This window comes from Pinus tabuliformis, chromosome 1_2 (assembly GCF_031772625.1).
Source record: "Pinus tabuliformis cultivar Carrire ecotype Pingquan chromosome 1_2, CPIR1, whole genome shotgun sequence".
NCBI lineage: Eukaryota > Viridiplantae > Streptophyta > Pinopsida > Pinales > Pinaceae > Pinus > Pinus tabuliformis.
In genome coordinates, this window is record NC_142298.1 from 514,999,651 (window position 1) to 515,012,616 (window position 12,966).

At 34.3% G+C, this 12,966-nt stretch overlaps 1 protein-coding gene across 1 annotated transcript; it reads right to left on the reverse strand.

Moving 5' to 3' along the window:
- Positions 1 to 9,591: 9,591 nt before the first annotated feature.
- LOC149206587 (structural maintenance of chromosomes flexible hinge domain-containing protein GMI1-like) lies at positions 9,592 to 10,775 on the reverse strand. The gene is made up of 3 exons (XM_089397738.1): positions 10,223 to 10,775; positions 9,978 to 10,010; positions 9,592 to 9,741 (listed from the first exon to the last, which is right to left on the reverse strand). The coding sequence occupies exons 1-3, from the start codon at positions 10,574 to 10,576 to the stop codon at positions 9,592 to 9,594; spliced, it is 537 nt and encodes a 178-aa protein (XP_089253864.1). The 5' UTR covers positions 10,577 to 10,775.
- Positions 10,776 to 12,966: the final 2,191 nt, after the last annotated feature.

Sequence of the window (12,966 nt, forward strand, 5' to 3'; positions counted from 1 at the left end):
TTAGTGGTATCAGAGCAAAATTATAATCAGAGCAGAACTGAAATCAGAGCGAGGAAAGATTTCTGCGAAAGGGAGTTTGCACACAGAAGAAGGCAATGTGCATAAGTTAAATGAATGAATGATAGAGACTACAGTGGGAGATTGTAGTAGTTCCAGCAAAGGCTTAGAGTAGGCAGGAACAGAGGATTCCTCGAAGGAAAGAGAAAGCAAGATTACTTAATGCAAGTTCTGAAGGGAGAGGACTTAGAGACAAAACAGAGAACAATCCATTCAAAGTACAGGTGGAATGGTAAAACAAGATCATGCTGAGATCTTGCACGTCAGGTAATATGTTATGTTCTGTTTTAAATTGAGAATGTGTGTTTATATACTAATGCATAGGTGACAACAAGAGAAGCTATGAGAGGAGAACCAGATGTGTTCTTGAAGGCGGAGTAAAGAGAATACTCTGAAGGAAAGTGGCAATGAACCTGAAGAATCCAACAAGAGATTGGACAGAAAGGATAGCTGAAATGTTCTCAAGAGAGAATGAGAGATTGCAAAAGCCTAGAAGGAGCAAAGGTGTTGCTCAAGAGGAGGTTCCAGACAGATGACCATGCTTACCAAAAGACTAAGTGAGGAGAGCTTAATGAGGTAAGATTGCAGCCAGGAGGACTAGCTGTAGCAGAGGCTTACTGCAGATGAGTGAGGAGCTCATAAAGGAAGAGGAGAAGAAGATGACTACTGATAGTCATAGCAGAGGTTCAAAGAGAAGCCACAACAGAATAAAGATGAAGAAAGAGGATGCCAAGGTAAATGACAAGAGGATGAGTCAAGAGGAAATTGACCAGGAGATTGCAGAGTTAAAAGAACAACTCGATGCATTAAGGAGGATATTAGAGGAAAGCCGGAGACTAGGTTGGGTCTTGAGGAAGAAGCCAATGAAGTGGCAAGAGATACAGAGAAGGCTACAACAAAGGCAAGTAAAGTGGCTGAGGGGAAAATTCAAGCAAGTTGAGTTAGAAATGGAAGAATCCATTTGTGAACCTGGAAACAAGGAGAATTTCTGGGAGAAAGTGAAGATGAAGACTTGAAGGCTGAAACTTCAAGTGAGGCCAAAGGGTCACATGGTTTTAAATCTGACAATTTGTGTATGTTTATAGGTAAAACATTTAAGGAAGGACAATTTACTGATATTGTCATGAAGAAAAAAGAAGACCAGCAGAATCTAAATTCTGTTTTGGAAGAAAATGAGATAGATAGGTCTTATATACAGCTGGAGAAAGATATCAAGAAACCAAGTGAAGGGCTTGAGGAGATTGAAGAGGAGACAATCGAAGAATTTCTGAATCATATGAAGGATTTAGAACAGCAAGGAGATATGATGGCTGAAGCATCCAGTGAGACCACAGGGTCTTATGTTTTTAAAATTGATGGTTTGTGTATGATGGTAGGTATTGCAGGGGAAAAGCAACCTTTTGAAGATATTTTCAGAGGAGATGATGATCTAGAAATAAAAGGTGACAAAGAAAACTTTTCAGAAGAGGAGGAATTTGACTGCATATAGAAGAAAAGGTCTATGGATGAGTCTAAAGAAGTTGTCATAAAAATGAGGAATCAAGATCTTATTCTCATAAAGAATGAAGAAATATTGTCTCAGAAAGGTAATCAAATGAGTTTGATTAATGATATTGATGAAAAACAAATGCAGGAGAATGTTAATGAAGATGATGAGACAAGAATAACTCCGGGAGAAGAGTTACAGGGGGACAAGGAGGCAAAATGTACTGAAGAAGGAGGACATCTACTAAAAGATGTTAAGGAAGAAGAAGTCTATGCAGAAGACTTAGCAAAGGAAGAAAGGACATCTAATGATCTATCCATAACAAGGGAAGGTATGGAGAACTGTGTGAAATTTCCAAAATCTACTCCAATTGAAATTATTGAGTTATATAGGAAATTAGATTTTCAAATAAGGGAGTTGGAAACAGAGGATAAATGTTCAAGAAAGATTGTTGAATAAGGAAAGCAAAAGAATTGTCATGAATGACAGTCACAAGAGAGAGGAGATGGCCATGAAAGTTCAACAGACTGACACTACAAAGGAAGGAGTTCACTACAGTGGACAAGGGCAGGAAAACATCAATAGGATAGATGGTATGGAAGAGAGGCTAATGGACAGTCTCATGAATTCTTTTGAGAATTCAGAACAACATACTGATGTGCTGACAAAGGAAAAAGAAACAAAACAACAAATTGAATAGTTGCCAAAGGAAAACAAGGCACAACAGCCTTATGTTTTTTATTTTAACAAGTGTTTTATGAATGCAGGTTTAGTTGCAGATGCTGGGGGAGATTTGGCACAGATGAACAACCAAATGAAAATGAAAGAAGAAAATTCTATAGAAGAATCCAATCCATGGAAAAAATATGTTAAATTGCTGGAGAGAGTGCTGGACGGTCATGATTCAATCATGAAAGAGGGTAAGGATGATAGGGAGGTAGTTAAAGTCAGCATAGAAGTCAGCAAAGCAAGCAAAGCAAAAGTTGGAGCAAGCAAGGTAGAAATCAGCAAAGCAAGAGTCAGCATAGGAGTCAGCATAGAAGACAACAACAACAACCTGAAACAAAAAGAAGGAGGCAGAAATATGAAGCAGAACATGAACCAGTTCAAAGATATGCTGGAAAAAGAGATTGAAGAAATGTGGCAGCTGATGATGAAGCAGTCCAAATGGAAAAAAATGGTAGCAGCAGGAAGCATGATCAATCAGAGTTTGAACCTTATTCACAAGAAGAAGAAAATGGAGCAAAAGACAACAGAAGTGCAGTAGCAACAAGGGAACAAAGAATGTGGACAGTTACAGAACAAAGTGTGGGATCCAAGAAAACAAAGACCATAAGTTACATGATCAGGAGATCATGAATATTTTCTACTTTGGGAGTCTGATGCAGGAGCATTGAACCCAGGAGGAAATCATTGTAATTAAGTAGACATAGGGGGTCATGTATTTTTAGGAAGTTGGATTCCTAAGTGTCAAGTTAATGTAATATTTAGGCTTAAAGTGATTTAATTAGGTGTGAGAGGAAATTGTAAGTGCTCTCAAATAAATGAGAACATGAGTGGTTAATAAAGATAAAGAGTTGAAAGTCAAATATAACTCTTTAAGCAGTTTCATGATTCTAGGAGCGAGAGAGAGTTTTTAGGCATTAATTGAACCTAGGAGTGGACATAGAGGACCGAGAGAATTTAGGAATCGGTTCAGTAGATATAGGAGTCGAACCAGGATAGTTCAACAGAACTCCTGACATATATGTAAGCCTACGCGCAGAGTCAAGGGAGGCCACTGACATTGTAAAATAGGCTTGTGCGAGACAGAGTAGTCTCGAATGTAATCTTTGCTTTTATATATATATATATACAGAGTTTATCCTTGATTGCATCAGAGTGTGTTAATCGTGTGTTTATGATTGATTATGGTGTGAACTCGTAGGTTTTGTAAAAGAGAATTGCAGACAGAGTTCTGAAGAATAGGCAAAGGAGAGAACGATTTGGAGGAATCGTAAAGGATCTTAGAATCCAATTGAAAAAGCAGAGTAAAACTCTAGAGAGGAGGAGCGAAGTTGAGAGTTCAAAGACTCAAGCCCAGAAAGATTTGCGCAGTGAAATAGCAGAAGGCCGAAATCTTTTGAAGAAAATCGGACCACAGAGGAAAAATAAAGAAAAGGCACAAAATCTAGGTAAACAGGCGGACGGAGAAATGGAGTGGTAATGCTCATCAGACGTTAGATGTGTGAGATCAACGGTCCTAATCATATCACATCGGCGTAACCTTTTGGGTATTATCGGTCCTGACCATCGAAAGGAGCGATTGCGATAAAGCGATACATCGTGGACTGTCGGATCGAGAATCCAGATCGACAATGCAGATGCAATCGACGATCGCATGTCGAAGAGGTCAAAGGGTTGGTTATAGTGCTATAACGAAGGACGATACACCGATAGCGATAATGCGCTAATCGGAGATCGGAGATACCGGGTGATCGAAGCGCGGCAATAAAGGTTTGAAATGAGAGCGGAACCGATGACATATATAGTGGCGATTGGATAAGTTTTGAGATCCGCTATATGTGTTCGGAGCGGAAGTTCCATGTATTCCCTTCGTATTATGTTAAAGTGTTGAAACACTTCCGATAGTCGCATATCGGAGGGGAAGGGGTGATGAGGCACATGTGTAATGTGGCCTGCGAAAGTCCCAATAGCCGATAGCAATTGCGATGGAGGTAGCCTCGGGGTCAGTGCAGAGGTCGTATAAAGTTGGCAAAAGGTATGGTTTGTGTGTATTTTCCTTTGTAAAAGGGTTATAAGGGAAAAACGCCGATAGAGCATTTTATGCGATAAACATATATTAGCCAAGGTGTAAAAGGGGAAGGCTATATATATATGCGGCCTAAGAGCTTAAGCTAAGGTTTCTGGGAGGAAATGTGTCCTGATAGGAGGGTTTTAATTCCTGATAGAAGGATTTAGATCAATGGAGGCTTGAGGATTAGTTTAAGTCCCGATAGAAGGTTTTGGCGGGGTAATTGAGTTCCGATACAAAGGGACTGTATAAGAGGGTCTTAACCATTGATATTATGGAGATGTGACTCCTTTGTGAGTCAATTACCTAGGACAGAGGTATTTATGCATATTTATGCATAGTGGGAGTATGTGTGGGGGTAACCTTGCACCAATTCATGCTTATACCATTAACTTAGCATGCACTACTTGACATACTTCTAATGTCAACAGACTCACCATATTAAATTTGACTCACTATGAACATTAGCATCATATAAATTAGACTTATTCAACAACACTTGGACTGTAAATATCCTAAACAATATGAATACCACATTCTGACCAAAATATAATGATAATTGATACTAATTGTGAATACCTTTGAGATCAATGATGCCAATTGTTTAATGAATGACAATAATACCAGTTGTTGAGCACTTGATAACTAAGTGTTCTCCCCTTGTGATCATACTAATATTCATTCTCTCCACAAATTTGAAGTTTGATTCCAATTACTAATATAATAGTCTAGAAGCATCACAACAATCATACCATTCATCATATTTGAAACATAAATTATGATCATTCAAACAATATTAATTTGTAGCAACAACACCATAAACCTTTGTCTTCCATGCTTATCCTTAAGCAGCAAACAACTAATACCAATTGATTATACTAATTATTAATTTAGTATTATGATACAAAAATCCTACTTGAGTATACTCCCCCTATGGTTATGTTCTCTCTTCGTCGTTAAGAATATTTAGACATATTTTCACATATCAAGGAAACCTCGACATTAAGCAAATCATCTTCCATGTTATTTCATCACCATCTATACTCAAATTTTTAATCTAATTTGAAAACAACATCAAATCAACCAAAAACATACTAATTGAGTCCTTTACAATCAACCACAATTCTTGGCAACACCAATCTACTTCAGTAATTTTATAAACTAAAGAAAAAAAGGGGCATACTTCCCTTAACCTTGAGATGCATTACTTGGCATGTTCCTTAATTCTCTTTGCATCTATCCTTTCTGATTCTCTTGAAGCTAGCCTGTTCTTTTTAATGAATAGTAACAAGCAATCTACTTGCCCTGATTAGATTGTCTCCCTTTTTCTTCCACACTTGGGTATGCTGAGTTTTTACTTGGTCAACACCATGAGTTGATTTCTTTCACTAATATGGTACTCTTTCCTAACTGAGTGACTTCCTTCCATAGTTTGAGCATACAAAACACTAGCCATTCCTCTTGATTGCACCAATTAAATACAATTTGCAAATTACATGTTGCTCTTATTTCTCACTTTTTGTGCTTGATTTCTCCCTACGTTGCGTTGGAGAACTGACTAGGATACTATTGATTATTTTATCTAATTGAATTAATTTTCTATTGCAACTTATAAAAGAGAGCTCAACCACAAGAATTTCGGGCTCTAATCTGCTAATTTTCTATTGATAATATTTAAAGCCAAACACTGGTTTGTGTTTCCTCTAAGCACCATTCAACTTGCCTCTCTTATTATTCCTACAGTAACTCATGTGTAGTTGTCCTTGGTAGCTCTCCACATGAACCATATCTCTACTTGAATTGTTCTCGAAAGAAGGTGTATTCTTTCCAAGTTTAAATATAGTTTCTTTGTGCTTATAATTTCCACACATGTAGCATTCATCATTAATTTGAAAAAGGGAAAAATATTTTTTCTTACTACAACTTCTGCTCATCCCATTTCTTGCACTGATACTCACTCTCCTGGCGCTTTTGGGCCTCTGATAATTTATCCTTTGAGGGGAGTAGGTTCTCTATGCATGGTTGTTCGAATTTCTTTGAGAAACTCATTGTTATTGCTGAAATAATGCATTTCACTTATGTTGCTGCAACTTCTTTTAACTCTCTGGACACTTGGAGGCAAATTTCCATGCATTACCAGAACGAAAACATATGAGGGGTTGCACACCTTAGTATTTATCTCTGGAAGTCTGTTTGTCTCCTTGTGGCTATGTTCTCTTCTATGTGGCTACAATTTTGTTAGGTCTCTCTTTAACAAAGATGGTGGGTCCTTTTGATGCTACTGCTGATTCACGTTCACCAATCAAACTTTTCCCATCCTAAGGGGGGAGTTGACTACCTCAAATTTCATCGAAAGCTTCAAAACTCTTTGCATGCTTATGATATTTCAACAACTTCTCTTTTAATATAATAATATCATATTCCATTTTCTGATTTGATATCCGAAACTTCTTGATATCCTCAAAAACTAATATGAATTTCCTCCTTAAATAATTTTTTTCTTTAATATTTTCCAACTCAATAGAGGAGCTACTAGATTCACAACAAGTGTCTATTTCACTCACAACTTGTTCAAGAACTTGTTCCCTTTTTTAATCTAAGAATTCTTTTGCTGACACATGAGATATTATATCTTCTTCTCTACCATAGGTTGACCCATTATCTTCTTGAGTAGTATTTAGATCTACAATTTATATCAAGATAGATCCTTATTCACTACTACTAGATGAGCAACTCTTTCTTTCATCAAAACTTGTAGTTGAGTAGCTTGAAAATAAATGGCCTATTGTTCTACAATAAGAACAAAACAACAACTTACTTGTAGATTGCAACTCCTTGGTGTTATTTATATGTTGATCAACAACTTGGCCTCTTGATATAGGGGAATCATCCTCTGATTCATGACCTTCAATACTCTTTGAATCTTTGACTGATCCATTCTTCAGATAAAAGCTCTTGACATCACATGCAATTTGTATGTCTATAACATATATGGATTGCAACTCATTGCATATCTCTTTAGTAGTCTCACAAAAAAATAATTTCTCAAGATCTGACTTGGACAATCCTCTTAAGATTTCCTCCGTGGCTTGTTCATCAACCTCATTATCTATTAATCCATTCTCCACAGATAACCATATATCAAAATCAAGAGCTTGCAAGTAGATTCTCATTCTTGTATTCTAGGCTTCATAATTTTACCCATTCAAAAATGGAACTCCAGCTAAGGTAATCCAATCCCAATTCTCCATGTTCCCTAATCTTCCTTCCATCTGTTAAATTAATCCTGAAGGAACCTGGTTTCTATGATGTCAATTGTTAGAAACAATGGAAACCATGACACTACTAAGGGGGTGAATCAACACAGTGACCAAATTATATAAATCTTAACGATTTTCACTTTTCAATTACTTTAGCAACCACTCATGTAATAATCATCATAACTCAATCATTTAAAAAATAACATCATTGTCATTTTCATACACTTGCGAGACATACATAATACATCAATATTACTTTTATTACTTTGGAAAACACAAGATACAACTTGTTATTACATCATTACCCCACAAGCTTCCACTTGTAGGTTTATCAACTACTACTAAAAGGAACTACCATCCCTCCTCATTTATTAGCTACTATTGAAACGGACTATTGCCCCTACTCATTTATCAATTTCCATTGAAATGGACTACTGCCTCTATTCATTTATCAACCACTACTGAAAGGGATTGATGCCCCTTCTCATTTATCATCTTTCCCTGAAAGGGACTACTGCCCCTACTCTACAAGCTACCACTTGCTTGACCTCCTTGATTCATCTTTCATCCATTTTCAAACTCAAATAATAAAGGCCATTTACTTTCATAGAACAAATAAAATTCTCCTAAAAACAAAATACACAACCACTAAAACACCTTCAACAATCATTGATCACTGATCAAACCACCATACACATCAGCGACATCAATCCTTACAAATTTTCTAATTTCACCCTAAAAGAATCTTTGCTGAATACACCAAAACCCATTCACCAATTCTTTCTTTTCCTTCTCATATAATTTTTAGACACCAAATTTGATATTTGATCCACCCCCAATGCATACTAACATTATGCATCTCATTGCTCCAACAACCCGTCTTTTTGGTCATTCGAATATGCTTATAAAGAAATTTTACTGATATTTTTAGTTCTTTGATATTTAGTTAACTTCAACTCTTCATCATGCATAAATATTTATTTTTTCTTTTGTCCTGCTTAAACATGTATTATGAATGTGCACTTTAAGTCTTCTAACATTACTCACCTGTTACTGCAAGAAAATGTGAGTTTAACTCCTCAAAATTTACTATTATGGAATTTTATCAGGCTTTAACAAAGCTTTCTAAATATGCCACATGGCCAAATTTAACTAAACTGCTAAATATTTCTTCATGCTATCCACAATGCCAAACACTGCTGCCAACTCATTCATTCCTTCTTTATATTAATTTTAGTGCTATGTTGTATATGGCATAAACACCAAGTTTAAATTGTCAACTCGGTTCATGCATAAGCCTTTATAATTAGCCCAAAATCACTTTTTTTTAGCCCCAAAGGGCTTTAAACTATGTTGTTGACTCATTCACACAAAGGCCTTTGACTAAAGGCCCAAAGTTTTTTTAAACTACCATATATAACTTTGTTGGGTCCATTTCTCTTTAGTTCTGAGGGATTCATTCAACATTGCAAACACCTTTGCACCTTCGGTCACAACGCAAACAAACAAGTCCTGATGCCTAGCCTTAGCCCCTAACCTTTCATTCCTAGCGCAACTTTATAAACACCTATGGGGTCACCCTCCTGGGGTTACATGTCAAGTGGGTCTGCCACTCTTCACTTGTGCTCATACCATTGGTCTTTCACTGCCTTGTTGTCCATTTCTATTTCCTCTAGCTCAATCACCTCATCTCGAACATAATACATGATATTAAAGGAAGTCTATGGATGGTAGGATTTGGAGAAAATTCATGCTAAGGAGCGAACCTTCAATCAAATATTATGACCTATAAAATGACTTGAAAATGGACTCCAAGCAACTTTTAAAGCATTAGTTTCCATCGAACCTAATGCACTTGACCCTCACATTTGCAATCATATTTTCAAAAATAGCTAAACAACAAAAACTACAATTTAAAATTTCAATGCTTATTAAAATTTTATCAAACTTTAGAGCCATGGATAGAAGCAATAGTGTGATATTTCTAAAGCACTTCAATGAGAAAACAATGAATGAATGCCCAACCTTTGCATCTTACAAAAAGCTATAAAGGAGATGCATAAAACAATAAGAAAGTGTAAGAAAGTGTACTCCGGGGGCAATTCCACTAAGAGATGTGGTTTTGGAGTCACATTCCACATGTCCTGTGAAGAAAATCAACAATCAATCATTCCAGTAGTGATCTTCCACAAGATTATCAAGGAAGATTATCAACTCGCATTGGAATGTTATGCTTACAAGTACTGTTACCTGATTGGCGTGGAAATTTGTATTGTTTTCGACGAGCTTTATTTAGGCATTGTGATCTAACGAAAACTACATACAAATTTTAAAAATTAAAACAGAAAAATGCTAAATATACATATATACAGGGATTTACCTGATATGTGTGTACACTGTTTATACCACCATCCTGTCAAACATTATAAAACAGAGGAAAGAGTCATGTATGCTTACCATACAAAGATAATGCTGCTAAATACTTCAAAGAAGTCTTTGTTATACCAGAATGCAGTTTGGACAAAACACAGAACTCTTTTCAAAGCACACAAATAAATACATTTTGGTTTAGTTATAAAAAAAAAAAACACTAAAAAATAGCTTAAAGGAAGTTCAGAGCCGAACCTGCAGGGCTACAATCATAGTCTTGTTGCGAGAAGCCTGGCCGATGATCTTGCCATCTTCAATTCGCTCCCCCATAGCATCCTCTACATATACCTGGGGTCCCCAGTGTATTTTTCTTGACCCCTTTTCGACTAGTTCTTTCTCAGCCTGGCGTCGTACGGTCCTAACAAACTCGGCCACCGACATAGTCTCATCAGCGTTCTCCAACTCTAGTGTCAGGTTAAGACCATTTGGCAGTAAAACCCTGAACATGTATTTGTTCACTTCGGGCTCTGACTTGAGCTTCTTCCTAGGCACAGCTCCAAGGTAGCCCTCATTGTTGCTTCTTTTCTTCTTGGTAGAAGATTCTGCCATCCTGGACGCAATGTACAGCAAACGGCAGAGGGAATATATGGTATTCTACTGTAAGGCTTGCCTTCAGACAAAATTAGCAAGAATTACCCCATGCAGCGAGCTTGAATTACTTCATTTGGAGAATGTATTGGCTGGGGTAGATGTATCACTAACTTCTCAGAGCAAGCATGCATGTACAGCTCAAACCAAGTTCTAGCACTCCGCAAAGTCTACAAAGATCCGCTCAGTGACCTCAAAATCACTCTCAGAAAACAACAGTTTCCTTACGCGCAAGCTTTTTGTGTTTCAAGCTCCATCAATTGAAGTATGAAAGCCCATGCAGCAACACTCATCAAAAACAAAAAGCTGCCTCTGCATTCCAAAAAACTAGCTCGGAAATGTACTAAAAAGAACCCGTCCAAGGATTGGAACCGCGGGCAGACTACAGTGTGACCATTTCATGAGAATCCAGAGACAGAGAGAGCGGCTGAGTGAGAAAACCGTAACAATCAACACAGAGCAGACATTTGTACAATGAACCGTAACAATGAACAGAGAGCAGAGCAGGCAGGGAATAAATGATTGAGGAGTAAAGGGAATAAAATAATATTGGAAATGAAAGCTCGCGTGTGGGCTTTAACATTATTAATTAATGTCAATCTTCCACGTCATGATTCAGAAATAATTTCCCTATTTTAACAAATCATAAAAATCAAGCGCTCACGCTTAACGCCGATTTTTCTTAGAAAGCTTAAATAAACTATGAATACCTAAAGAAAATGAATGCAAATATTAATATTAAAAAATTTAAATTTTAAATTTTTCATAATTAATTTAAAATAATAAAATTTTATTATCAAAATCTTTATATATTAAATAAAATTTGATTTTTTTAATTTTGATCTACATTTTATTTTTAAAACTTCCTTCACATGTACGTTATGAGATAAAGAATTAAAATAATATCAAAATAAAAAGGTAATGCATTGAAAGATGTGATTATTGCATTGAAAAATGTCACATAAAATTATATTTTATATATTATAGTTTTATAAAATATTAATAAAAATACAAATTATATATTAATTAATTAATTCTACTTTCAATGCATAGATTGATTAATTTTACTTTCTATTTCATAGAGTAGTTTAAATGATTTTTTTTGTCTTGAAAATTATGGAAATTTTGATAAGAATTTTATAAAATTTGTAGGAGTTTTGTAAATTCAAGTTACAGCAGTGAAATTTCAAGATTTTGGGTGTTTTATATATTTTTAATGGTGTTTAATCTATTTCTAGTATCAAAAACATAATTCAAACATTACTACCCACATTTCAACCACTTTCAATTATTGAAACAATTTCTCAGCCTCAATACCTTTTTCATTTTTATATATTAATTAATATATTAAAAATAAAATATCTTCATTTAATTAATATAGATGGCATAATTATTATATTGGGAAAAATAAAATTTTTATTTAATTCATTAGTAAAAGGAAAAATAAATATCCTATATTTTGAAATAAAAAACATTTTATATTAAATTGCCACATCATAAGATTATCTTTATTAAAAAAAATTACCTTTTAGTACGGCAATTATAACTTTACTTACACTCATTGTAATTTTGTAGTACATTTGACCATATACATATTAAAAAGTGGAGTAGGTTAAGATAAAAAAGCATTTCAAATTATAATTTTTTCCGAAATTAAATATAATTAAAATGTTATTTTATTTAAATATATATTTAATTTAAATCTAATTAATAATAATATTAAAATGTGTTAAATTAATAAAAATTTATATTTTGTTATTTTATTTAAAAGTATATTTAATTTAAATTTAATTATTAATAATATTAAAGTGTGTTAATTTAATAAAATTTGCAGGATATAGATTTTTGTGATTTATAATGTTTTTTTAAAAATCATTTTTTGATAACTTACTTTTTGGATTTTAATTTTAAATATATTAAAATAAAATAATAAATAAATTATCATATCTATGTGTAAAGCAGCTAGATATTTTATAGTGTTGAGTTAGAAATTTTATATATAACTTTAAAAATAGATTCTTTTATTTCATATCGTTATATTATATTATATTTTTATGTGATAATATATAGTATACTTAATGGGATTATAGTAGTTATTTGTAGTTAGTTTCAAGTTTTAGGTATTGAGAATAATATTCATTAGATATTTGTTTATATTTAAATTAATTTAAAATAAACTTTATTTTTATTTTTTATATTATTAAATTTTAATTGTATTAAAATTCAAAAATTAAAATTAAAATTAAAAAGATAAAAGTAAAAATAAAAGATGGCAAAAAAATTCTAACTGTATAGCATCATTATTTGATTAAAAAAAATTAGATACTTTAGTAATAAAGTTTATATGGTAT

Excerpts from the sequence above, each read along its gene's own strand:
- LOC149206587 (XM_089397738.1), bottom strand. The coding sequence starts at position 10,576 with ATGGCAGAATCTTCTACCAAGAAGAAAAGAAGCAACAATGAGGGCTAC. Across the intron at positions 10,011-10,222 it reads CTATGATTGTAGCCCTGCAG|GATGGTGGTATAAACAGTGT; the intron begins GTTCGGCTCTGA and ends AATGTTTGACAG. Across the intron at positions 9,742-9,977 it reads ACAGTGTACACACATATCAG|GACATGTGGAATGTGACTCC; the intron begins GTAAATCCCTGT and ends TTTTCTTCACAG.